This window comes from Rhinoraja longicauda, chromosome 4 (genome assembly GCF_053455715.1).
Source record: "Rhinoraja longicauda isolate Sanriku21f chromosome 4, sRhiLon1.1, whole genome shotgun sequence".
In the NCBI taxonomy this organism is placed as follows: domain Eukaryota; kingdom Metazoa; phylum Chordata; class Chondrichthyes; order Rajiformes; family Arhynchobatidae; genus Rhinoraja; species Rhinoraja longicauda.
In genome coordinates, this window is record NC_135956.1 from 39,707,289 (window position 1) to 39,733,874 (window position 26,586).

The window sequence follows — 26,586 nt, forward strand, 5'->3', positions numbered from 1 at the left end:
GGAATTAAATGTGACATCTCCAAGTTTGCGAATGACACAAAGCTGGGTGGTAGTGTGAGCTGCGATGAGAATGCTATGTGGCTGCAGGGCAACTTGGATAGGTTGGGTGAGTGGGCAGATACATGGCAGATGCAGTATAATGTGGATAAATGTGAGGTTATCCACTTTGGTGGCAAGAACAGGAAGGCAGATTAATATCTGAATGGTGTCAGATTAGGAAAAGGGGAAGTGCAGCAAGACCTAGGTGTGTGCTTGTACATCAGTGAAAGTTAACATGCAGGTACAGCAGGCAGTGAAGAAAGCTACATGTTGGCCTTCATTGTGAGAGGATTTGAGTTTGCAGTTGTCCAGGGCACTGGTGAGGCCACACCTGGAGTATTGTGTGCAATTTTGGTCTCCTAATTTGAGGAAGGACATTATTGTTATTGAGGGAGTGCAGCGTAGGTTCACCAGGTTAATTCCCAGGATGGCAGGACTGACATATGAAAGAATGGGTCGACTTGGCTTATATTCACTGGAATTTAGGATGTGAGGGGATCATATAGAAACACAAAATTGTTAAAGGATTAGACAAGCTAAATGCAGGAAAAATGTTCCCAATGTTGGGTGAGTCCAGAACCAGGGGTCAGTTTAAGAATAAGGGGTAGGCCATTTAGGACTGAGATGTTGAAAAACCTCTTCGCCCAGAGTTGTGAATCTGTGGAATTCTCTGCCACAGAAGGCAGTGGAGGCCGATTCACTGGATGTTTTCAAGAGAGAGTTAGATTTAGTTCTTAGGGCTAAAGGAATCAAGGGATATGGGGATAAAGCAGGAATGGGATGCTGATTTTAGATGATCAGCCATGATCATATTGAATGGTGATGCTGGCTCGAAGGCCCAAAACGCCTACTCCTGCACCTATTTTTCTATGTTTCGATGTTTCTATGAATAACAATGTAATTGTAACATGGTGTAAGATCCCTATTTAGAAAATATTGAATGCAGTAGTGTTCATTTACAAATAATAAATAGTAAAGTTACACCTCACCACATGCTGGGTTTTCCTTATCAGGTTTATTCGTGTTCTGTAAGGAGAATCTGCCCTGCTTACCTGCACTGGCCTCGGATAATACAGTTGACCTCTTAAATGGCCGAGTAAGACATTCAGTTCAAAGACAAATAATTATTCTTGGTTACTCTTTGGTTGATGAACCCCCTGTGCTGTGGCGTTCATGGGATTCCTCGTCATCTTACAATCGTGAGACTGTAGATTGCAGCTGAAATTTGACACCCATGAGGTTTTGACTTGTTTCGCTGTGTCGGCTTGGCAGTATCCATGTGTGCATTTGACTCCTCACTTGCAGTTCAAGAACAAGTGTCCCTCGCAGTGGGAATGTAATGAATGAACAAATAGTCGAAGATCGTGAATAAAATCGCGGGCAATAATGGACGAGACGGGCCCTGACTGTCAAGCTCAGGGGTGAGGTGTTTGCGCAGTAATCAGCCAGCCATGGCAACGGACAAACGCGGATACAGCAGTTTCCCAGCGACGGGCTGGGCTGGGCGTCACCCGCCCCTTCACCGCCGCCTCGTGCAATCCGCGAGCGCCGGGCAGCGCCGCGCCGCGCCAACCGACCCGAGCCCACCTCAGCGCCACCCGACCCGAGCCGAGCCCACCCAACCTCAGCGCCACCCGACCCGAGCCCACCCGGCCCCAGCGGCACCCGACCCCATCCCACCCCACCCGACCTCAGCACCACCCGACCCGAGCCCACCCCACCTCAGGCCACCCGAGCCCACCCGACCCGACCTCAGCACCACCCGACCCGAGCCCACCCGACACGACCTTAACGGTCGCCGCGCCACCCGATCCGATCCGACTCCACCGGGCTCCGCGCAACACGACCTCACCGCGACTGAATGGTGGCAACGGCCGAGCAAAGCGAGAGTTAAACGTCGGTGAGGTTTATATTGAATTACTTATGCATAAGTCTGCTTTTAACGTTTTGCTTATAATACAACTTTGATGGCATACTGGCTTAGTTGAGTTTGGCGGTGCAGCGCAGAACCCGCACCGGCGGCCAGTGATCCCCGCGCCGGCGGCCAGTGATCCCCGCGCCGGCGGCCAGTGATCCCCGCGCCGGCGGCCAGTGATCCCCGCACCAGGCTGAGCACTATCTTACCAGGTACAACCCTTACTCATTGATTGGGTGGACTAATTTGTCCTTATGTTATTATGCCATTTGTTGTAGCGTTCTTTGGGATCTCTTTCTATTGTGAAGATGGTATTTAAGTTTAAGTTTAAGATGCTCTTTTGATGACAGATGATAAGCTAGATACCAGCTGCAGAACTCACAAATCACTGTTGCTTGGGGCTTGTAATACCAGGGAACTGCAGATGCTGGTTTATACCAGAGAAAGACATGTATGCCAGAATAATTCAGCAGGTCAGGTAGCATCCCTGAAGAACGTGGATAGGCGACGTTTCGTGTTGGAACCCGTCTTCAGACGGCCTGAAGAAGAGTCTCGGCTCAAAACATCACCGGTCCATGTTCTCCTGGGTTGCTGCCTAACCTGCTGAGTTAATCCAGCACTTTGTGTCTTTCCTTAGGGCTTAATGAAAAAGAGCTTACTTATATTTTACAGTTCCTTTTTCTTGCTTTGGTACACAGGAGACCAATTGCAGTGGCTCTGGTTAGATTCCAAAAGATATTCTTGCAAAGCCTTTAAGGTTATGGATACCAGTGGTAGAGGGATTTAAATCAGTTCACTTAAGTGCTGGAATTGGAAGACAATTGAGACAGGGAGTGTAGCTAGGCTGGATGAAGTTAAGGAGAAAAGGATGACCAGTGAGAGAGGATGTTGCTGAACTCTCATAGGAGAGAGAACTTCTTCAAAATAGACATACCTGGAGGAGATTTTGCAGTGGAACAGACAAAATGTGAAGGAAAGAAGTGCAGATGCTGGTTTAAATCAAAGGTAGACAAAATGCTGGAGTAACTCAGCGGGACAGGCAGCACAAAAACTGACCATTTCGACGGTATTTTCCAGGTAAAAAAGTACGTGTTGCGTGTGTGACGAGTGTATGCCAGAGGCTTGCTTGTCCTCCAGTACGCTTGAGCGATTCCGTGCGTCACACCATTTGACCTTTTGACCTACCATACAAGAGCCCTATTGTGGTATTTGGAGACAACTATGGCAACTATGTTAAATTTAAGTACATTTTGATCTGCAATATTAAAAAAATATGCAAACTCATCGTTAGTAATGCAGGCATTGCATGTTGCAATACCCTTCTGTGTCAGAGTCTGTGGATAGCAAATAGGACCAGCTTAGATGGACATATTGGTCAGCATGGATGGCCCGTTTTCCTGCTGTATGAATATGACTCTATAAGTGTCCAGATCTGATCCTAGTGAGCTACTCCTGACCCACGAACATGGTTAGTACTAAAAAGACCTACGATATCTTAATAGCTGTTGTTTGCCTGAATAGTTTTGCCATCACCCCAATTTAGCAATACCAGAAGGACTGCATTGTGCCAATGATACAGCTTGACAGTCTGAGGATAAACGAAAGAGACTATAATTATAATGTTTTTATGGAAGCACGTGGAACACATGTTCAGCAAAAGAAGTAGAAATGGTGAAAATAAACAGCTGGAAGAACTTAGCAAGTCTAGCAGTATCTATGGAAGCAAAGGGATAGTTCCTGTTTCAGGGCAAAAGGTAAAGGGAAGATAACCAGTGAGAGGGCAGCATAAATGGCCAAGGTGATATTCTGGTTACACCATTGTGGGGGTGAAAGGACCAAGGGAACTCTACCTGTCTGTGGAGATGGGGGGAAAGAGGGATGAGTGGACATTTCCAGAAAAAGAGAAGGTATTTTGGAAGTCTTCGAGGGGAAAGCCTCATCCAAACAACAGTTGCAGTGGAGTTTGAGAAGCTGAGCAAAGGTGATGACATCCTTATATGAGACGGGTTGTAAGGAGGTGTAATGGAGGTAACTGAGCTAGTAGATATCGGTGGCTAGTTTGTCTCCTGAGATGGAGACAGTGAGATCCAGAAAAATCCGTGAAGTGTCAAGGTTAGTCAAATTAAATTTTATGGCAAAGTGGAAGTTGGTGACAAAGGTAATAAAAGTGACAAGTTCTGCACAAGTGTATGAAGCGATACCAGTGCAGGAAGCAGCAACAGTGCAGTTGTTGATAGAGTGGAGAACGAGTGAGGTGGGTTGGCGGAGTAGGTTGGAAATAAAAATAACCAACAATATGTCAAACATAGCTAGGGCCCATGTGAGTGTCCATGGCTACACTTTTGACTTTTAGAAAGTGGAAGAGGTTGAAGGAGAAGTTATTGAGAGACCACCTTTTGCAGGCTTGGCAGGTTGGATGCAGATGTTTCCTCTTGGTGAAAACTGTCGAACCAATGTAGATATGTGTGCCACAAAAAAGGGACAGATCATTTTTCGCTTGGGCATCTTACAATCCAGCGGTATGAACGTTGATTTCTCTAATTTCAAATAATCCCTGCATTCCCCCCCCCTGCCCTCTGCCCACCCTCCCCTAATTCGTCCTACCAGTTTCACTGTTGGCATCCCCATATTTCTCTTGTTATAACACTTTCCCCAGCCCACAATGGGCCGTTAAAGGCTCCACCCGTCCTAAGGTCATCTATTGGGGGCCTTGCTTTGTTCTGGCTTTTTTTTGCCTCCAGTTTATTGCCCCCCCCCCCCCCATCTACTTTCAGTCTGAAAAAGGATTCAACCCAAAACATCACCTATTCTTTTTCTCCAGAGATGCTGCCTGACCCACTGAGTTGCGCCAGTATTTTGTATCTGTAGATCATTTAGGACTTGTTACATTCAGAGGTGGATAGTTTTTGAAATTCTCTACTTTGGAAGAGTTGTAGAAACAGTTATTGAGTTCATTCGAAATAGAGTGATTCCTGCTCATTCCTGAAATCAAGAAAAATCCAATTGAGGTGGGAGGTCAGGTGGAGTCAGTTCACAAGGCTGAATGTTCCCCGCCTGCTTCCTATCTCTTTTGTTCTGGTGTAAAAATATTGGAAATAAATTTAAAAAGTGAACATTGTCTGAAATCTTCCTTTCTTTCTCAGACCTCATCCTCTCCAGTGAAATGAGTAGTTTCTGAACTGTGCCAGATTTAACCTTCCATTGGTCCAGCATGTGAATGTCCAATACAACGACTGAAAACATCAAGAAGATGGTGCTTTGCCACTGACAAATCCAACATCAGGAGGACAGGCAGTATAACAGTAGCAATAATCTGTTAGGAAGTCTGTGACTTCCATCTGGGCATGTGTGGTCCTCTGCAAGTGTTGCACAGAGTTTGGTTAGCAAGCTCAGAACAGCATGTAATTTTCAGAGTGTTGATACACTTTGCTTGGAACTGGAATGGATGATTCAAGATTCTGTTGTAGAATATTGTGTTTGTCTATAAGTGGCTGTTTATTTATTTTTATATAGTTAAATAAATTTAAATTTCTATAAATGTACGGGAGTTGCCGAAATGTCTGCAAGCCAATTGAAATCACCTCAGACCAGCTTGCCACTTTATTCTGCCAATGGCATTGTGGAAAATCATTGGAAATGTCGGATCGAGGGTTATTCCTGCAACGATGGCAAAAAGAAATTAAAGCTGAAGGGCAGAGAGCTGCAATCAGTTCCCCGGGAGATATTTGACCTGAGTGAGCTTCAGGTGCTGGAGATGAGCCCGAAATGGGAAAGCTGTTTGAATTACAAGATGGACACTGTCCCTCGTGAAATTGGTCAGCTGCGCGCCCTCACCGTGCTGAATTTAGACACCAATGACCTGCGAGAGATTCCACCTGACATTGGATCCCTGCAAAATCTGGAAACTCTGACCCTCAGTAACAACCAACTGAGCTGCCTGCCCGCCGAGATGGAGAGGCTGCAGAAGTTGCAGAGCCTACACTTGGCCAACAATAATTTTCTGGAACTCCCTGTACAGGTGTGCCAGCTCCGTCGCTTGACATTTCTGGATGCCTGTGACAACAAGATTAAGTTCATCCCCCACAGCATCTGCAATCTAAAGTATTTGGAGACTCTTCTTCTATACTTTAATGCATTGCAGAGTTTGCCTGACTCCATCTGCAATCTCACAAGCCTGCGCACCCTCTGGCTGGGAAATAATAGTCTAAGGAACTTGCCCGTCCATTTTGGGCATTTAGTCAACCTCGACTGGGGCCGCAGCTACTCTTCTTCAAACTTTGAGGGCAATCTGCTGGAATCCCCCCCTGCTAAGATATGCAGGGGTGGTCCTGAGGAGATCAGCCATTATTTTGCTATGTGGGATGAATGAGACAAAATAACCAGGTCAATCATTTGTAATTGTAAATTTATAATGAACACAATGCATAGATACCTAACCACTAAGAACTAATTTTTTTTTAAATGTTAATTTTATACATTTTTTTGATTGACAAAATGGGTTAACTACCGCCACCGAACTGATAACATCCCATGGTTGTTGTCAACTTGGGTTAGAAACTATTTTTGTGAACCGAACTGATGTAGAAGAAATTTGGAAAAAAACTAGTGGCCATACAATAATTCAAAACTAAAGATTGTGCTGTGCCACATTTACTGTTGCAGTAGAATTAATTAACTCTGAAATAGTTCAATTTCTGTGATGCTGATCGTTTGGTAGGAGAAGTTTAAAAAAATTCTGGCACATTTGATGCAGTCAGCTACCTGAAGAGGGTAGAATAAAATGTGGCATAGCTGTAGGCTGCCAATCGATTCCTTGGAAATGTAATGGCTCGAGATTCTATTCCTTCCTAGAGTGTCACTCGGCCAAAGCACCTTACCATTCAACAGTCCAGGCAAGGCAAAAAAATTGATGCTGCTTGGATTGTCATTTGTGGAGGCTGGTGCAGAGGCTGGGAGATTCAGACCTCGATCGGAGCTCAGTAATACTAAGATACATGCTGGATTAGCACTTGGGGTAGCCAAATGAATGGAAGATCAGTGATGGTCATGCTCCTCCATTAAGGCACCCATGTTCCAACCCTAAAAATAAGTACATGCATTTGCTCCTGAAATTGTTAGTGTGGTTGGAATTAACATACCATCAAACCTATGCCAGTATGTCTTTGGTTCATGGCTGATCTAACCGCGTTTACCATTTATTAATATTGTTAAAACAAAATGTATCGTTATCCATCTTGATCAATAATTTTTTTTTTTTAATGTTAGAGCTTTGTCAGTAAGACCTCAACTCAAATGTAGTGTATAAATTTAGGAAGCTATAGACGTTGTAAGGTTCCAACCTTCCTCCCACCAACTCACCGACCCACAAACTTCTGAAAATTACTCCTTAGCAATTATTTGAAAGGTGAAGATCCTGAAATATCAGGTTGTCCATTTCAAGTAAGTGTGCACTTGGTATCTTTGGGGTGCTTTAACAGAAAGTAGAACAGGAAAACATTGATATATGACTTGTTTAAGAACAATCACTATTGATGCCTAAAATGCAATTCTGATTATCAGTAAATATGTTTTATTGAGTTTGTATATAATTCAAAGGCTTTTATGTTGATTGAAGACTTTAAATGTCCTTTCGATAATCAAGATTTCAACTATACAATGTTTTGACAGGCAGAACTTAAAAACGTTTGAGAAATTGAAGTGATTGGTTTGGAACAGTTTAAATCACCAGGAATGAAGACAGATTTAAAAAAAAATAATGTATGACCATTAAGTGAATTCTTGATGCAACTCTTGAAGGCAATATCATAATCACTGTGTCTGTTTTCTGTTATTTGGATGGCCCTTTCATGCTCATAGATTTCTTGCCAATTCCCATACCCATGTAGAGATGAGGTGGACCCATGCATGAAGAAGCATCACAAATACCAGGAAATCCTCTTAGCCCAGGTGGGCCTGGATGCCCTTGTTCACCCGGAAGGCCAATTTCACCACGGGCACCATCACGGCCATCCTTTCCAATGCCAGGCATACCGACAATACCTGCAAAAGACAATAAATTAAGCAAAACCCTTTCGATGCTGTAAGGTAATAATGTTTTTTTATTGCAAAGATAATTGAGCCGAATCCCAAAGAAACAAGTTCTCTTTTCAAATATGTAAAACCCTAAGCACTGCCAAAATTAACTTAAACATGAAGTATCAGACCTTTTAAAACTCTGGGACTCAATCAAGGTGAAGTTTATTTTAGAATGCCTAGGGACCCAACTGAACACGATGCAATTGGAACTGAAGACCAGCAGGTAACTGATTGTAACGTGAATAGTGCTTTCACATTCATAAATTTCTGGCTGCTGGCCAACCCCAATGAATTTGGTCTTTAGTAGAAATTGAAAAATGGAAAGGTGGAATAATCTTTAAATGATCTTTGTACAAATATCACTGAAAGTCAATAAGTAGATTCTGCAAGAAATCAGCATGACAGAGTGAAAATCAATATAAACTCCCGGTTATTCTGTTTTTCCACAGATGCCTGACCCTCTGGTCTGATTATATTATTTATATAAGCAGACCAGTGAGTTTGATTATATGCAGTTCGCAGATTTGGATGTAAGTGGAAATAACTTATTATTAGTGTGTCTAATATATAATTTAGTTGGATTGTCACTGAACTGTATGTAAAAAAAGAATTTCACTGTACATGTGACAATAAAGTACCATTAAACCAGCGCTGATCTCCCTACCCAAGGAAGTGTCTACTTTTGATAGGAGTTCAGAAGTACAGTGACAGTTTTCTAAGCTGAATCTGAGGTTTATCATATGAGGAGCAAATAATGGTTCATTCTTCAGTAATACCAATTTCAACCCAGTTTCCCAAGATGATGCAGGTTTGGATTTTCTAATTGTAATGGCAACAAAATTATCTATATATTACTGTCATTATCCTGTGAAACTATCAATAACTGGAATTTTCCAATAGAGAGTTGGGGTCATAGAATCATGTCTTGCATGCAGATTTTATTCATCAATTCTAATTTGACTTGCACTAGCTTATACAGCTGTGCTGTAAGCTTAATACTTACCAGGTGATCCTTGTGGTCCTGGTGATCCGCGAAGACCGATACCTTCTACACCCTTCTCACCCCTTTGTCCTTGTTGTCCTGCCACACACAAAGTCAGAGTTTAAGCACAATTTTAAGAGCAGAAATCAACATGAAAATAATTTGCAATATTTCTAAACAGATTTACTGACACTTATTATTCTGATCCTGCTGCAGGGCCTTGACTCGAATCATTGACCATCCCTTTGCCTCCACAGATGCTGCACTGAGATTTTCCAGCAGTTTATTTTTTGCTGAAGGTTTCCATTGAATATAAAACCACCTCGGATCGCTTCAAATCATTTGGACTGGAGTTTCTTGGAAGAGTAGTGATTTCTCCACTGATGCCCTCATTTAGGACATGAATGGATACGGTCAATGGCAATGTTCCCAGTTTTTGTTTATAGCGGGACAAGTTAGAAGATTGAAACAGAGTTGAGGACTGGACTCCTCAAGAGGTGGACTGAATGAAACTATACCAACTTGTCCAGCCTATTTTGCTGCATGCAGGATACATGCACTTCCTTTCAGTATCAAATGGCCATTTCTCTTAACGACAGGATCAGAAGCAGGAAAAGAAAATAGGTACAGCCTGGCACTTACTGGGTCTCTGGGAAATGTTAGCATTGAACTTAAGGAAATACAACAGCCAATTCAAACATTGAGACTGAAAATTATGCAAAATTTCCCCCGGGGCCCCAAGGTTGTTGTGATGAAGTGGAGACGCTTATTGACTGGTCATAGTAAACCATTTGATTATATCAGTATGACCTGGGCATACCAAGTCTAGAGTTTTAGCTAAGATTCTATAGATGGCAGAGGCACCTCTAACCACTACAAAGCCCAAGGACTGTGATTCATGGATGTCTAGTAGTTAAGCAAATCTAAGGTTATATTTGTTGCACATACCAGTACACTACCAGGCATTATCCACGCCCAACTGTATTTTATTTGGAAGTGAAAAAAGTGGAAAGATTTTGTAGACTCTATTCATCCACAGTATCCAAGGAGCAATTGTACTACCTGCACTGTTTTAGATTCTTGGGGGAATCCCATGGTGATGCTCTTTGGGGATGCAGCATTTTTCCATACATCTCTGCTTTCATAAGTGAAACGAAGTATTTAAGTAGTATGTATAGGAAGGAAATGCAGATGCTGGTTTAAACCGACGATAGACACAAATGCTGGAGTAACATATCAGGTTAGGCAGTGTCTCTGTCTGGAGAAGGAATGGGTGACGTTTCGGGTCGAGACCCTTCTTCAGTGAGTCTCAACCCGAAACATCACCTATTCCTTCTCTCCAGAGATGCTGCCTGTCCTGCTGAGTTACTCCAGCATGTTGTGTCTATCTAAAGGAATGAAGTACTTGCCTTTTGATCCTGGTTGTCCAGGGTAACCTTGGTGACCTTTGATACCTTTTGGGCCGACAGCACCTGGATGGCCTGCAACTCCTGGAGGTCCAGAAGGTCCTAGAGGACCAGATGGTCCGGGCCGGCCTGGTTGTCCAGGCATTACTGGTTGCCTTAGGCTAGCAGACAGTTGAGACATTTGCTCTAGAAAAGAAAATAATGGAAATAAGTAGTTTCATAAACTCATTAATATATTTAATCTTTTAACGTTCTTATTGTTCCAAGAAGATTAGTCACTATCAATAGTAATTAGAAATGTAAACACAGGCAATGTTGGGAGGCCAACAACCTACAACTGAATCTCTACAAAATTTGCTCTACCAGATCTTTACTAGGTTATCCCTTCACCATCTCAAGGATACATAGCTATAATCTTATTGAAGGCCAAAACACTTAAAGACACAAAGGGCTGGTGTAATTCAGCAGGTCATGCTGCATCCCTGGAGAACATGTATAGGTGACGTAACTTGAAGAGGGGTCTCAACCCAAAATGTCTTTCCAGAGATGCTGCCTGTCCCACTGAGTTGCTCCAGCATTTTGAGTATATGTGTAGGTGACTTATCGGGTCGAGGCCATTCTAAACAGACGTGACACGTTAAATAGAAAATTACTGTTCTTTTGTTCAATCAATTCTAATTACCCAATCTACAGGTTAACTTGTTCAGACTTTGACGCAACTTCAGGTAAAATCTCTGGCCAGGAAGAATACAATTGTGAAACCTTAATTCTTTAATGTAAGTAGAATAGGAATCTGGAATTCTCTATTCCAAAACAGATATTCTTGATGTTCATTATTCTGAGGGCAGAACTGAACAAATATTAATAACTACAGCAGAAAGTTAGTACCTTTTTTTATGTTGCCATTTTGCCCAATCTCAATGAGAAATTTGATGCAAAGGGAAAAAGACAGAGGGGGCTGAAATCACACACTGCTTGTATACACCCTTAATTAATTCATAAACTGTTAATTATTTTAAAGAATTCAACATTTCTAAAAGAAGTGGAAGACAATGAAATTTTGTATAGGTTTGTTAAGTGAAATATTTTCTCAGGATAATTTCAAAGCCTTAAGGAGCAGGCATAGAATGCCAGACAGTTGGAAAGTCAGATCATAAGACTTTTTAAGATGGAAAATGTCAAAGTCCAGCATTCGCTCACCTTGAATTATGCTCATGCACACCTCCCTGATCCGGTGTTCACTTGCATCTTTGCCCTGTGGAAGGTTTGTTTTAACACAATGTGGTCAGTGCTTCCCCTGAATTTGCAACACTTAACGCCTCCCAGCGAACCACGGAGTAGCCGAGGCTGGTGTCCCCACAGGTCGGGGCCCGCGGCCGGCAAAGGCAACGAGGCCAGAGCCTCCGCGGATTAGTGATAATGGGTTGTGCTTCATTAAATCTGTACATATACACACACGAACTCCATTAAATGAGTTGACAAATCAATGTAGGTTGGTTGGCTCATTGCAATTTAACTGCATGCAGTATTTCATAAGCAGTGGGCTCAGCAGCTTTGCATGCTGAATTTCTTCTCAATAAACGGAAAATCTTCTCTTGGATACTCACATGTTTACCTGGTGAGCCAGGAAACCCCGGAGTTCCTCGTACTCCTTCCATTCCTCGAGCACCAACTGGACCTGGTGGTCCCTGAAGCCCATGCCGTCCACGAGGTCCTTGTGAACCAGTTTGACCTTTTCCACCAGGAGTGCCAGCCTGCGAATGTGAATCAGAAAGGCTTGACTGGCAGTTTTCTATATTCCATTTTAATAGTGCAAAACAGAAAGTTTTAATGCACCAATTTCATTCAGTTAATTAGTTCTTGATTGCCTTGTAACCATACCTTACTTATTGATGATTTTGGATAAATATTCTCATTTCAAATTATGGATCTAATTTTGCAGAACACATTAATATAGATAGTATCGTAAACAATGAAGATGGTTATCGAGAATTAATCTGATTAGGGATAGTCAACATGGTTTTGTTCGTGGGAGGTTGTGTCTCACAAAACTGATTACGTTTTTTGAAGATTTAACCAAAAGGTTTGATGATGGTAGGGCTGTAGATGTATATATGGATTTCAGTAAAGAGTTGCAAATTCTTGTTTTTTTTAAAACTAAATTTAAAGAAATTAAACCACTGCATGATTGTAAAGGGATTAGTGAACATTCCATTTAATCCTGTCGAGAAACATTAGATTTTTTTTCCCCACACCAACCAACATGTCCCATCTACATTAGTCCTACCTGCCTGCATTTGGCCCATATCCCTCTAAACCTGCCCTACCATCAGTAGGCTCTTCAACCCTGGTGATCACCCCCAGGCCTTCCATGCGGGACAGTTCTCGCTCGACTTTACCCATCAGCGGCAACGGAATCCTTCTGGGTGTCTTCAATGAGAACGGTTGGGCCCCTGGTTTCAGCTTGATGGCATACTGCTGTCGTACCTCCCCGAGACCGCTGCATAGCTTCGGGTAGCTAGCCTTAAGTGTCTCTATGGTGATGCTGTCTAGCCGAACCACAAGCTCCAGCTTGCCGATAGCAGGCCTCCCCAGCAATGAGATACGTGGAAATCGCTCCACTCAGCCCCACCAAGTCGACAGATGTAATCCACCACCTCAAATCAATGTTTGCACGTCACGGCATTCCGGAGACATTGGTCACAGACAATGGGCCTCAGTTTGCCGGAACCGCCTTTGCTGTGTTGGGCGCTATGTGTTTTGAGTTGGTGGCCATAAGCCTGGTGAGGTTTGTTTTTGGCACCTTTACTACTACTCTTATACACTCTGTCCACAGATTTAGCATCACTTGTCTCTGTCCTAGTGTCACCTCGCAGAGAAGATTGTTGCCGTTTCACCTCCTCACTCTTCCTCGCCATATTGACGGCATTTTCGAGCGTCAATTCTGCGTCAAACTGCATACGTTCGGACAGCCGCTTATCCATCAGTCCGACAACAAGCCTGTCGCGTATCAGCTCGTCGTGTAGCACCCCGTAGTTACAGTGCTCTGCCAGCGCATATAACGCAGTGACAAAGGCATCCACTGTTTCATGTTCTCCCTGCCTGCGCATGTTGAACTTGGCACGCTCATAGATTATATTTTTCTTTACTATGAAAAATTGTTGGAAGCCATCGCGCACCCCTATGTACGTTCCGCTTTGTGCTACTGTCAGGTTTAACCCGCGCAGAACATCGTCCGCCTCGTCTCCCATGCAATAAATCAGCGTGTTAACTTGATTATCTTCGGAGCTGGCATTCAAGTTACTTGCCAGACGGAACCTTTCGAACCTCTGTATCCATTTGGCCCACTCTTGCGGCTTTGAAAAGTCGAAGGACTCCGGAGGCTGGATGCTAAATGTAGCATTTGGTCCTACCGGGGCTCTCTGTGCGTTGTCGTCTTGCATGTTGCACTCTTCTTTCTCTTTTGCCGTCAACGAGCTCCAAACGATAGTTGTTCGACTCAAAGTACACTTCACGCACCCTACAGGACTTCTGACACCATGTTGTGTTCTTTAAAAAGATACAGTGAGTCCGACTGTGTTTTTACACGAGTGTTTATTCAACCGCCATCTGCTCCCCCGGGCTCCTCCCTGTCGCCCTCTGATGAACCCCTACCAATAGACCTGTGTAGTCTTAAAGGCACATTGCAATAACTCGCCCTTTCAGCCCTTTAATTTAAAGGCAAGAGATTGACATATTTAATACTGTGTGAAATGCTCCCCATTTCCTCTTCCTTCTACAACCTGATAGGAGCTTTGAAAATGTAACATAGGAATCATCTAATCATTACCAAAAAGGAAGAAGAAATTTGGCAGGAATAATTAGATTGCTTTGTACTTATTCTTTAATTCAATCTTGTCACATCAATCACAAAACAACTAGATTCAGCAATAAGATGAAATGTCTAGACCCTTTTGCCCTTAAGCTTATACAAACCTCTCCTTTCCTGCCTTGAACACCAGGAATTCCCTGTAAAATACAAATACATAATGTGCTTCAAAAGTATGAATTGTCTTTAAAGATGAGCAGTATGTAGTCCAATAAAACGTTGGGTTTGGCATTCACCTCTGCATGATCATAACCCCTCTGAAGAATTCCATGACTTTTAATTCGTCCCTATTCACCATTTTCAAAGGACACCCTTACTCTTGACATCCATGGGATGCTTTGGCAGATTGACAAATACATTTGCCTTCAGACCTGCTCAGAAATTGGTCCGTACTTGGAAAAAAGTAGCAATTGCTGCCAAGCCCTCTCGCAACAAAACTCTCATTCCAGAAACCATTATGGATACTGAATGGGAAAAAAAAGAAAATCAATTTGGGCAGCACAGTGACACAGCTGATAGAGCTGCTGCCTCACAAAGTGCCAGAGACCCAGGTACGACTCGGGTGCTGTCTGTGTGGAGTTTGTATGTTCTCCCTATGACCACGTGGGTTTCCTCTGGGTGCTCCAGTTTCCTCCTACTTCCCAAAGACGCGGGGGTTTGTAGGTTAATTGGCCTCTGTAAATTGCCTTTACTGTGTAGGGAGTGGATGTGAAATTGGAATACATAGAATAAGTGTCAACAGGTGATCAATGGTCAGCGTGGACTCAGTGTGCTGAAGGGCATGTTGCCATGTTTCATCCTTCAATTCAATCAGTCAAAGGACTTTATATCAGTGAGTAAGGATTTGTCCCAAACCCTCAATGATTCTTCAACATTTTTCCATGGTTTCTTAACTCACAATCTTTCATCCAAAGGTGCCTTGCCACCATGTGAAACAAAAGTCAGTGAAACCACCTTTACAAAGACTCAATTGTTTGGACTTTTAATTTTGTTCATGACTTACCTGTTCACCCTTTTGTCCAGTTTCACCTTTCACACCTGTTTTCCCCTTTTAAATTAAAAATCAAACACATTTAATTAGCACTTCAATGTGGTCTTATCAACATCCTGAATTACTGTAACAAAACCTCCCTATTCCTAAACACCAACTTCTTTGCAATAAAGACCAATGTGTGGTTGGCCTTCTAAACTACTTTTGGATGCACCTGCAACATTTCTGAGATTCTTGCGCTGGAAAACTGGATCTCTCTGAATGTCATTCATTTGCAATTACTCTCCTTCAGATGATATACTGTCCTTTGATTCCTCTTATCACAGTGCATGACCACACACTTCCCCACATTAAATCCATTTGCTAGATTTTTGTCCAATCTCTCAATCTATCTTCTTCCCTTTGTAAAATCACAATGTCCTCATCACAACATGCTCATCCTCTTATTTTCATATTATTAGCAAACTTGGAAATCTTACATTTTGTTCCCTCCAATAGGTCATTGATATAAATAGTAAATAATTGAACAGCAAGAACTGATCCTTGATGATATCCATCCAGCTTGAAAAGACACTCATTTATTCCAACTCTTGGTTTTCTATGTAGCAACCAGTTTTCAATCCATGCTCATATGTTTGATCCAATACCTTGGGCTCGTAATTTATGCACCAACTTCTATGTTCAACATTGTCAAATGCCTTTTGGAAATCCAAATATATTACACCTGCAGGTTTCGTGCTATAAACTCCCTGTCCCACCGTCAAAGAATTTGAGCAGATTTGTTGCACATGATTTACCTTTCATAAAACTACATTGATGTTATTCATCTTTCCTAAACTATGTATTTCCTCCTTGTATATTATCTCTCGTACATTGCCAACAAGAGATTTTAAATTGACTGGCATATAGTTCCCTGCCTTCTGAATTTCTTCTTTTTTGAACAGGTGAGTCATATTAGTTGTATCGAATTTTCTGCTATCTACCGGAAAATTGGTACGTTTTGAAAAAATTTAAACCAAAAATTACATTATTTGTGCAGCAACTTTCTTTATAATACGGTTGGGTCCCAGCCATTTCATGTTCATAAGTCATTGGAGCAGAATCAGGTGGTTTGGCCTAGCGAGTCTACTTTGCCATTTGATCATGGATGATCTATCTTTCTGTCTCAACCCCATTCTCCTGCCTTCTCCCCATAACCTTTGATACCCTTACTAATCAGAACCTGTCAAACTCTGCTTTAAAAATACCCAGAGATGGCCTCCACAGCCGTCTGTGTCAATGAATTCCACAGATTCACCACCCTCTGGCTAAAGGCTAAATGAAACAAATGTAAGCTCACAATATCTGAATAAATCAGTAGAAACAATCTAACATTGCCCTCATGTCCAACTTTAGCTCCATAGTTTCTTAAATACTTTATACGATATGGGTATTACTACAGGTTCCTCACTGTTATTTCAAAATAACCCAACTTAGGGATATTTGCAGTGTCTTCCATGGTTCTCCAAATTAATGGATGGTAGACCGTGTGAGGCCAACCCAGAGTGTGCTGATCAAGTCTAGCAGTAACAAAAGCCTGAGTGAGTGCTTTAGTGGCAGCAGGGGAAGGGAAAGTAACTTGTAAGCGAGGAGCTAAATTTAACTATGCATTGGATTCAGTGTCTAAACAAACTTGAATGGCTGCCATCATCCTTTGTTCATTGGACTTTGAAATTCGATATTATAGCATAAATGTACATTATTTTACCTCATTTCCTTTATGGCCAGGAATGCCAGAAGAGCCCTTAAAAGAGAAGACAAATATAAAATCACAGCATATGAATAAATAAGTAGAAACAAACTAACATTGTCTTCATCCTCATTCCCTGGGCTTAATCAATTAATAGAGGAAAGCACTCAGATCTGAAGTGATTTTCTGTGATAAACCAATTACCATTTTCAATGATGATAGTTTGCTTCAGTAAGTTAGGCAATTTTGGCTATATTTTGAATCTGATATTCAGTAAACCGCTGTTAATTCGCAATCTGGGTTATGCAGAAATTCTGACGGTTTGGCATCTTGCTTATTAAGTGGAATTTCTTGTATTTAAACTCACCATGGCCCTCTTTCCTTTGCTCCCTTGAAGTTCACTGGGGCCCTATTCCCACATTCTTTTGAAAATAACTGTAAAATTCATTGTACAACTTTGTTACATCTAAAAAAAACTGAATTAATTGCATCCAGTTTAGAAAATCCAAAGAAAATGCAACATCAAGATCACAAACATATCAAATTAATGAGTATTACTATACTAACTTACAAAATATTCCTGCTGTGGTGGGATTGCATGGAGGGGGAAGTGGATGGACAAGATGGGTTGGTTGTTGGTGGTTGAGTTGTGTTTTTTAATTGAATTTTACCTATTTCCTTTTTGTGAGCCACACATCTTTACAGCTATTTTCATGCACTTCTAATCCATTCCACTGCCTCACTGAGAAGTCTTTTTCTATCTCTAAATAATATCCCTGTTTACTATTGAGCACTACAAATGATGCCATACTGGCAACATTAGAAGTGGGCATCACATTCTTCAAAGATAGATACAAAATGCTGGAGTAACTCAGCAGGACAGGCAGCATCTCAGGAGAGAAGGAATGGGTGATGTTTTGGGTTGAGTCCTTTCTTCAGATTGATGTCAGGGGAGGGGGGGGACAAAGGTCCTCTCTTCAATGAGAGATTAGCAACAATAGATCCTACCTTTGTCCCGCCCCCTCCCCTGACATCAGTCTGAAGAAGGGTCTCGACCCAAAACGTCACCCATTCCTTCTCTCCTGAGATGCTGCCTGAACCGCTGAGTTATTCCAGCATATTGTGTCTACCTTCGATTTAAACCAGCATCTGCAGTTTTTTTTCCTACACATCATATTCTTCAATGTGGGTCAGGTGTTCAAAATTTTCCTTCAAGAAAGATTTTTTTATATCTAGCTTCTGCACTTTAAAATTGATTGCATGTATGACAGTAGTAAAATGTACCAGGCAACATTGCTTTTTGATGAGACAGAAAAATTGCTTAAACAGATTGAACTCAGCACCTATATGATGACCTCAGGTCTAGTCTTATCCTCAGAATTACAAACATGCAATATGGGCTCTGGGTCAGATCTTGTTTTGACTTTAGCTTCAAAGCTAACATTTTCAAGACATATGCCCCACCATTTTGAGCAAAAGAAGAACAACGTTTTCATTTCTAGATTAAAAGTGGATTGTACAATATATCCCTTATTGATGGCTAATCGTTCAATTCATGAACTTCCTTTCCATAAATAACAATAACCAGAAAGAATTTATCGAAATGACAACCCAGAGGCAATAAGTTATTGATATGATAAACACGTCATTCCATAAACCAATCCAGTGGACCTATTACAAGTACGTCCTTTTTTCGGTATGGAGTCTAGACTACATACAATATTCAAGATGTTGTCTTTATGGGATCTTATATCATTTGAGCAAGATTTCTTCATTCTTGTATTCAAATCCCCATACACTAAATGTCAACATACCATTTGCATTCCTAATTCCTTGCTGAACCCATACTTGAATGATTATTTTGGAGAACACATGTCATTCGGAGTCCCCCATGCCAATATAGCTTGCCATTCCGTTACCCCCACTCCATATATACCATACATATTAACCCACATGCCATCTCTGTTTCAACCCACTCAGTCTAGATGAAGGGTCTCAAACCAAAATGTTGATCGCCCAATTTCCCTCTGAGTTCCTCCAACAGCTCTCATATTTTTAAACAAATTCTGGCATCTGCAGCCCCTTGTGCATCTATTCCTGCTCTCTGTTCATTAGTTCATTCTCAATAACATTCGTGCTAATTTTGTTTTTTCTGCGTTCTTGATTTTTATGCCGTCCATATTCTTCGATATAATTAGTCTCAGTCTGTAAGGCATCCATGTTAATTTTCATTAAATCTTTCCTTTTCATGTACCAATAAAAGCTCAGATTTTTTTTCATCCTTTTCATGAGTCTGTTCTTGTATACTACTTTCTCTTTGCCAATAATTAGTCCTCCTCAGCTAAATTCAGAAGATTTTACAATCCTCAGGCTTGCTGTTTTTCAAGACATGATAAATCTTTTCTTTCGATCTAAATATTAACTTCTCTTGATGGTGATAACAGAACCACTTTTCCTATTTTTTTTCCTTGGCCTTAAAATGGATAAACATTATTTTACACAATGCATTAAAATTGTTCAAAGTTAATCATACCCGTTTAATGTTATCTACCATAGCCAACTCATATTTCATGTCTTCCAAATTTGTTTCATTCAGATTTAAGACCCTTATTTTAGGTTGAACAATATCATTTTTTGATATTTACCAAAAATTCTATCATATTATTATCATGATCCTTGAGAATCTTTTAACTACAAGATTCTCAATAAACCCTTTCTTACAACAAAATAATAAATCAGGTTTGTCTACTTGATCCAGAGAACAATCTCTTATTTGCTTTGTGCATTCATCCTCATTTAAAGTACCATAAATTTGATTCACCCAACAATTATTGGATTATAATTGTTACCCGCACCAACAATTTCCTTACATTTGGCTCTACATTACCCTTATTATTTAGGGCCTTTCCACAACTTCCACCAATGTTTTCAGTTTCTTAGTTTCATCCAAAATGATTTTCCGTCTTTATACTCAAAGCTAAGGTCCTTGCTTTCTACAGGTTTAAAATCAGTTCACCCCCACTTCCTTTTACATTTTACCTATCGCTAATAAAAGATAATTATCAATAATAAACCAATATACTGAAATATTCATTTGATAGCCTTGGTCAATTTGCCTAAAATGCTAGTCCTCCAAGTTAGTTTTACTAAGATTTTATACGTTCATCATTGCCCCTCAATTTCAATATTTAATACCCACTGACATTTTAATTGCAGTAAAATCTTTGTATGTCCTTCAATGAAGAAGTATAATCACAGCATTAATCTAGTTACCTACATGACTCACAAAGTTCCACGTTTTATTAGGTCTCTTCCCTGGGGCGCAGCTCGGCCGCGGGACCTTCCATCGGCCGCGGGGCCTTACATCGCCCGGCGCAGCTCGGCCCGGCCGCTGGACTTAACATCGCCGGCGCGGCTCGGCCGCGGGACCTAACAGTGCCCGGCGCGGCTCGGCCGCGGGGCCTTTCATCGCCCGGTACGGCCGCGGGACGGTTCAGCGCTCGGTGCGGCTCGACCGCGGGGCCTTCCATCGCCCGGCACGGCTCGGCTGCGGGACTTAACATCGCCGGCGCGGCTCGGCCGCGGGACGTTTCAGTGCCCGGTGCAGCTCGGCCGCGGGACGTTTCAGTGCCCGGTGCGGCTCGGCCGCGGGACGTTTCAGTGCCCGGTGCGGCTCGGCCGCGGGACGTTTCAGTGCCCGGTGCGGCTCGGCCGCGGGACGTTTCAGTGCCCGGTGCGGCTCGGCCGCGGGACGTTTCAGTGCCCGGTGCGGCTCGGCCGCGGGACGTTTCAGTGCCCGGTGCGGCTCGGCCGCAGGACGTTTCAGTGCCCGGTGCGGCTCGGCCGCGGGACGTTTCAGTGCCCGGTGCGGCTCGGCCGCGGGACTTAGCAGCGGCCGCGGGGCCTTCCATCGCCCGGCGCGGCTCGGCCGCTGGACTTAACATCGCCCGGTGCGGCCGCGGGAAGTTTCGGTGCCCGGTGCGGCTCGGCCGCGGGGCCTTCCATCCCCTTGCGGGGGCTGTGCGTGTCGTTTGCCTCGGTAGGGGTCGAGCTGCCTGTCCGTGGGTGCGGGGGGGAGGAGAGGGGAAGTTTTGTTGCCTCCATCACAGTGAGGGGGTGTTTGGGGTCACTGTGATGGATGTTTGTGTTGGGGTCGTGTGTCCTGTGTTCTTTTCTTTTTTGCTGTGTCTTGTGACTGCTGAAATTTCGTTCGGTATTTATACCGAATGACAATAAAGTTCTGTTATACTGTTATATGACAATTCTATATTTGAAGGACAACAGTCCTTCAAAAATATATGTAACATATAATGTTTAATCATTTAAATAATGTCTTACCTTATCTCCTCTTCCTCCTGGAAAACCATGAGGGCCTTGAAGCCCTGGTCGACCATAGTCACCTTTTGTTCCCTATTTTGGATGGAAATCAACAAAAAAAAATGTAAAATAATTAATTCCTTTAAATTATAGAATAGAGATCAGGGTTAATAATCAAAGCACTGTAATACCATGTGGAAAAGGAGAACTGCTGGAAGAAGACAACATGTGTGGAGGGAAATGGCCAGTCAAAGATTTGGGCTAAATCCCTTAATCCTGACTGCCTGGCCTGCTGATTTCCTCCGGCAGCTCTCTTATTTTTGCTCCAGATTCCAATTGTTGCTCCAGATTCCAACTTTTGCAGTCTCGTGTGCCTCCACTGTATACCATATTCCCCAAGTATGACTAGCCACTTGAAACCTGGAATTATGTCAGTTGGGTGAATTGCTTTGTCAAAAAGAGCTTCAGAGGCAATGGGTAGGCATATTTTCATATTTTGTAAAAAAAATGGTGGAAAACATTACAAACGATGTTCCATTATGACCCAATAGAGTCAAAGATGCTCAATATCTTATTCGGACTACCTTCATAGAATATTATGAATTGTTCTGAAGATAAATATGGCAGATTTCACTATAATTTAACAATATACTGGCTAATAATTAAGTTGAAGCCTAGTTTTACTCACCGCAGGTCCAAGTAAACCAGGAGGTCCAATGAGTCCTGCCTCTCCAGGAGTTCCCTGCAAAAAAAGCATTTTGGTTCATACTGCAAAGTAGTCTGTAAATTAGATGGCTTTTCAGTATGGTGCAAAACTAGATACATTTAAAGAGTTAACAAAACACTGTAGGGCTGTAAACGTTGATTATTATCAAATTATTTCCCAAGAAAAGTTAAGCGCCAACTCTGCAAAAATTTATATTTATGAAATTGTCATCTTAAATTGGTGTGCAAGCCTTCATGCCTCAGAAAATTTTCAGAAACATTCTGAAGAAGGAATCCAACTCGAAACATTACCTATCCATGTTCTCCAGGGGTGGTGCCTGACCTTTCCTCGGAGATTCTTATTTATAATAAAGATTGGGTTACTCGATAGACACTATAGTTTTTTTAAAAAGGCACCTTTGGACTTTTCCTGGATGCTCCTAATTAACCATAATGTTAAATGGAAACATCTATTCGTTGTTTCATATTTCACAATCCAGAGACTCAAATAACTTGTGAAATTTACTGGGGTTCCAGGTTGAAGTCCAGGATTCATGAACTCTGTTAAGCCCCGGTTTTTCTCAAAGGACACAGCTTTGCCAGTAATTCTATTCATTCTGAACTATTCTAGGGCAGATATGAAAACAGATTAAAATGCACAAGCCAGCATTGGCTGCAATTGATGCTTTAGTTATCCAGAAAATAACCAAAGTTTGGATACATGTTCTTGATCAAGTTACCAATTCCACACTAAAGCAGAATGGAAAATAAAATGTCAGGAGCTTGAGTCTCCTGATGTACCTAGTAACTCTCCCAAGTGAGTCTTTACACTGTGAGCATCAGGATCTAGAATGCACTGCCAGAGATGGTAGTGGTGGCAGATTTGATTAGAGTGTTCAAAAATGAGCAGGATAATTATTGAGAGTGAAATGAGTAAGGGCAGGTCAGAGGGACCAACTGGATTGTTTTTTCCTTCAACTGATGCAGATCTGATGGTCAAAATGCTCTTTTCCAAACCATGACCATTCTCTGATGCTCTGATTAAAATTGGTGTATAAAATTATGAATATAATTGCACTAAATCCAGTTTGCACATGGAAATATAACAACTTATTCAAAGCAGCTTGGATTGGAAAGCTGGATTCTATTTTGGTTAGTCCATTCGGATGCATTAGTTTCATTTCTTTGGCACTTAGGTTTAACTCTGATTCAGACTGCTGAGTCAATCAGTTGAGTTACTGTAACAATATATTTTTTTAACATGGCACGTACCATACCACTCTCCTGTTCTTTACTCATTTGTTTAACTGCTCTTAATACCCTTGACTTTATGACTATAAGCATACATCTCACTTTAAGAACAAGCATAATCTAGGCTTGGACCAAATCAGTGCTGCAATCAGGGGTCTCTCATTTCAGAGCAGATATTAAACTGGTGTCCCATAAGAACATAAAAATAGGTCATTCAACCTCTGCATCTCCACACCATTTTATAATATCAGAACCTAATGTTATCTTCCTGTTAAGGAATAATAAGTCAAAGAAAATAAGAGATGCTCTGGCCAATATCTCTACCTCAACCAAAACTATCTTACGATTGTTTGTAAAATCTTGCTGTTTTATATGTCTGTATAATAACAGTGACAACACTACTAAGTACATACTTGAATGCAAAGCACTGAAAGGCATCCTGCAAGATTGAAGGTTAATATTTAATGCAGTAATTGAGATAACATTTAATAGGCCATTACCTAAAATATTTATTTTAACCACACTCATTTTGCAAGATGAAAAAATATGTTGTTCATTGCGGACACAAAAAGCTGAGAAATGGAACAATGAATATATTTTTTGGAGATATTTTGTGACCTTTATTAGAATCAATTAATTTTGATACAATTCTCAAAAGACTTCACCAGTAGATACTATGAAATTCATTTTTGTGTAGGAAAGAACTGCAGATGCTGGTTTAAATCGAAGGTAGACACAAATTGCTGGAGTATTATTTCATGAAATTAGTTTTGCAGGACTTTGTTCCACAGAGAATAAGGCTGCAGTGATATAAACATCTAATATCAATTAAAAGTCTTATCATTAAGTGACAGCTCATTCATGCCACAAGCAGTAACCATTCACAATATCAACACAAATGCAGCATTATCAGGGGCTGATAGCAAGAAAAAAAGGAAAGAAAATAAGGAAAGATAATTTGAGGTGTTACGATATTTAAAATAGGATAATGTAATCTTGGATCCCAGATTAAATATTTCATTTTTATTGTATTATTGTATAATTAACAATCCCACAACTAATGCAATAAATAAGACCGCATGCGACAAGATTCCAGTTGTAGCATGTGGTCTGACACAGTGTAAATGATGCAAGATAGATAACCATACTATAAACATAGTTAGTTTAAAATAAGCTGGACACAAAATGCTGAAGTAACTCAGCGGGACAGGCAGTATCTCTGGAGAGATGTCTGAAGAAGAGTCTCGACCAGAAACGTCACCCATTCCTTCTCTCCAGAGATGCTGTTTGTCCCGCTGAGTTACTCCAGCATTTTGTGTCTACTATGGCGAGTCCGGAAACTTGTTCTTTGTTGAAGAAGTTTATTGCGACAGCAATATTCGATTACAAAGTTTCTTTAACAAGATAACGGACAACCATTAAAACTCACTGTCTTCTTCGAAGACGTCTCCTAACTAACTCTTTTCGGGCGCCAAAAGCGCACATGACAACGCTGTCCAATCAGCGATGTCGCTCTCTGGACCAATCCCTACGGTCGCGCCCACACGTGACCTTGCTGGCTAATCTGAGGGTTCGACGACTAGGACCACTCTCTATGGTCGCTACATGACCCCCCCCAGAACCCGAGGTACGGAACCTAGCAGGGAGCCGGATTTCGCGACCAGCACGAGTAAGGAGAGGGGCAGCCTGAACCACAGAAGCAGGGGATTCCGGACTTGGTGGAACTGCCGGAGCGGGGGGTCCTGGACTGATCGGAACTGCCGGAGGCCGGCCTCTCCTAGGTGGTTGGCTGACCAGGACTGGGCGGTCCGGATCCAAATGCGCAGGTTTAAGCCTGGACACCGAGACGAGCTCACTCCTGCCGCCCACGTCTAAGGTGAAGGTGACCGTCCCCTTACGCAAAACCCGGAACGGCCCTTCATAGACCCTCTGCAACGGGGCACGATGGGCATCCTTGCGCAAAAATACAAACTCACAGTCCTTTAGGGCAGGCGGTTCGTGGACCATGGGACACCCATGACGTGATGTCGGAACTGGGGCCAGGGAACCCACACGTGCCCGGAGCGATGCTAAGACTGATGGGACTGGAGGCAGCTGGCCGGAGGGGTCCGGAAGCAAATCCCGGGCACTCTAAGTGGCGAGCCATATACTAGCTCCGCGGACGAAGCACCGAGATCCTGCTTAAGAGCAGTCCGAATGCCCAGAAGGACCCAGGGGAGTTGGTCCACCCAGTCCGGGCCTTCTAGCCTCGCACTGAGGGCCGCCTTGAGTTGACGGTGGAACCTCTCCACAAGCCCATTTGCCTGGGGGTGGTATGCTGTAGTGTGTTGTAACCGGGAACCATACAGCTCTGCTAGCATGGCCCAGAGGGACGAAGTGAACTGCGGCCCCCTGTCGGTGGTAATAACCGCCGGAACCCCGAAACGTGCTACCCAATGGAGGGCCAAAGTCCTGGCACAAGAGGCAGCAGAGGTATCGGACAGTGGGAAAGCCTCTGGCCACCGGGTGAACCTATCCACCACCGTGAGGAGATGGGTGTAGCCCCGGGAGGAAGGTAAGGGCCCGACTAAATCCACGTGAATGTGGAAAAAACGGACCGCTGGGACCTCGAACTCCTGTACGGGGGGCTGGACATGGCGCTGGACTTTAGCGGTCTGGCAGGGAACGCAGGAACGGGCCCAAACAGCTACCTGTTTACGCAGGCCATGCCAGACAAACCGAGCGGCTACTAAAGCAGAGGTGGAGCGGATGGACGGGTGCGCCAGCCCGTGAATGGCATCGAAAACCCGGCGCTGAAGGGTGGGCGGCACTACCGGCCTGGGACGGGGAAGGGAAACATCACACCAGACTTTTATGCCTTCCGACCCGCAGGCTACCTGAGCCAACTTCAACCCCGAAGTGGTGGACTGGTATGCCGAGGTGGTATCCGCCAGAAGTTGTGCTTCCGCAAGCTCCTGGGGATCCACCTCGCAGTCCACCGCCGAAACGGGGGAAAAAGCAGGCCGAGACAGGGCGTCAGCAACGGCATTAAGCTTACCCGCGATATGACGGACATCGGTGGTAAATTCGGAGATGGCAGTCAGGTGCCGCTGCTGGCGGGCCGACCATGGGTCGGACAATTTGGAAAATGCAAAAGTTAATGGTTTATGGTCCGTAAAGGCCACAAATGGGCGGCCTTCAAGGAAATACCTGAAATGACGAACAGCTAAATAGAGGGCCAGAAGCTCTCGGTCAAATGCGCTATACTTCAGCTCAGCCGAACTCAGTTGCCGGCTGAAAAACGACAAAGGCTGCCAAAGGCCACCGAC

The 26,586-nt window shown here is 42.9% G+C and overlaps 2 protein-coding genes across 7 annotated transcripts in view; one reads left to right on the forward strand and one right to left on the reverse strand.

Annotated features, from left to right (window-relative positions):
- The first annotated feature begins 1,567 nt into the window (after positions 1-1,567).
- LOC144592697 (uncharacterized) lies at positions 1,568-20,693 on the forward strand. 6 transcript variants are annotated; one of them, XM_078397565.1, is made up of 3 exons: positions 1,568-1,939; positions 2,024-2,166; positions 5,098-8,669. In XM_078397565.1, exon 3 carries the CDS (start codon positions 5,511-5,513, stop codon positions 6,321-6,323), a length of 813 nt encoding a protein of 270 aa, XP_078253691.1. In that variant the 5' UTR covers positions 1,568-1,939; positions 2,024-2,166; positions 5,098-5,510; the 3' UTR covers positions 6,324-8,669. The 6 variants fall into 6 exon arrangements, 3 of the variants coding, with proteins under 3 accessions (XP_078253691.1, XP_078253692.1, XP_078253693.1); XR_013547168.1 differs by lacking the exon at positions 1,568-1,939 and adding an exon at positions 20,312-20,693 and having other exon boundaries at positions 1,957-2,166; positions 5,098-8,038; XR_013547166.1 differs by lacking the exon at positions 1,568-1,939 and adding an exon at positions 20,312-20,396 and having other exon boundaries at positions 1,957-2,166; positions 5,098-8,559.
- The window catches only part of col9a1c (collagen, type IX, alpha 1c), an 88,969-nt gene continuing 70,164 nt past the window's right edge, over positions 7,782-26,586 (reverse strand). The window contains exons 28-37 of the mRNA XM_078397564.1: positions 22,011-22,064; positions 21,344-21,415; positions 17,024-17,059; positions 15,289-15,333; positions 14,393-14,425; positions 12,025-12,171; positions 11,618-11,672; positions 10,421-10,603; positions 9,033-9,110; positions 7,782-7,993 (exon numbers count right to left, since the gene is read on the reverse strand). Of these exons, the coding sequence (XP_078253690.1) occupies positions 7,782-7,993; positions 9,033-9,110; positions 10,421-10,603; positions 11,618-11,672; positions 12,025-12,171; positions 14,393-14,425; positions 15,289-15,333; positions 17,024-17,059; positions 21,344-21,415; positions 22,011-22,064 (915 nt within the window). The remainder of the gene's footprint in view (positions 7,994-9,032; positions 9,111-10,420; positions 10,604-11,617; positions 11,673-12,024; positions 12,172-14,392; positions 14,426-15,288; positions 15,334-17,023; positions 17,060-21,343; positions 21,416-22,010; positions 22,065-26,586) is intronic.

Coding starts and splice junctions, on each gene's coding strand:
- LOC144592697 (XM_078397565.1), top strand. CDS start 5,511: ATGTCTGCAAGCCAATTGAAATCACCTCAGACCAGCTTGCCACTTTAT.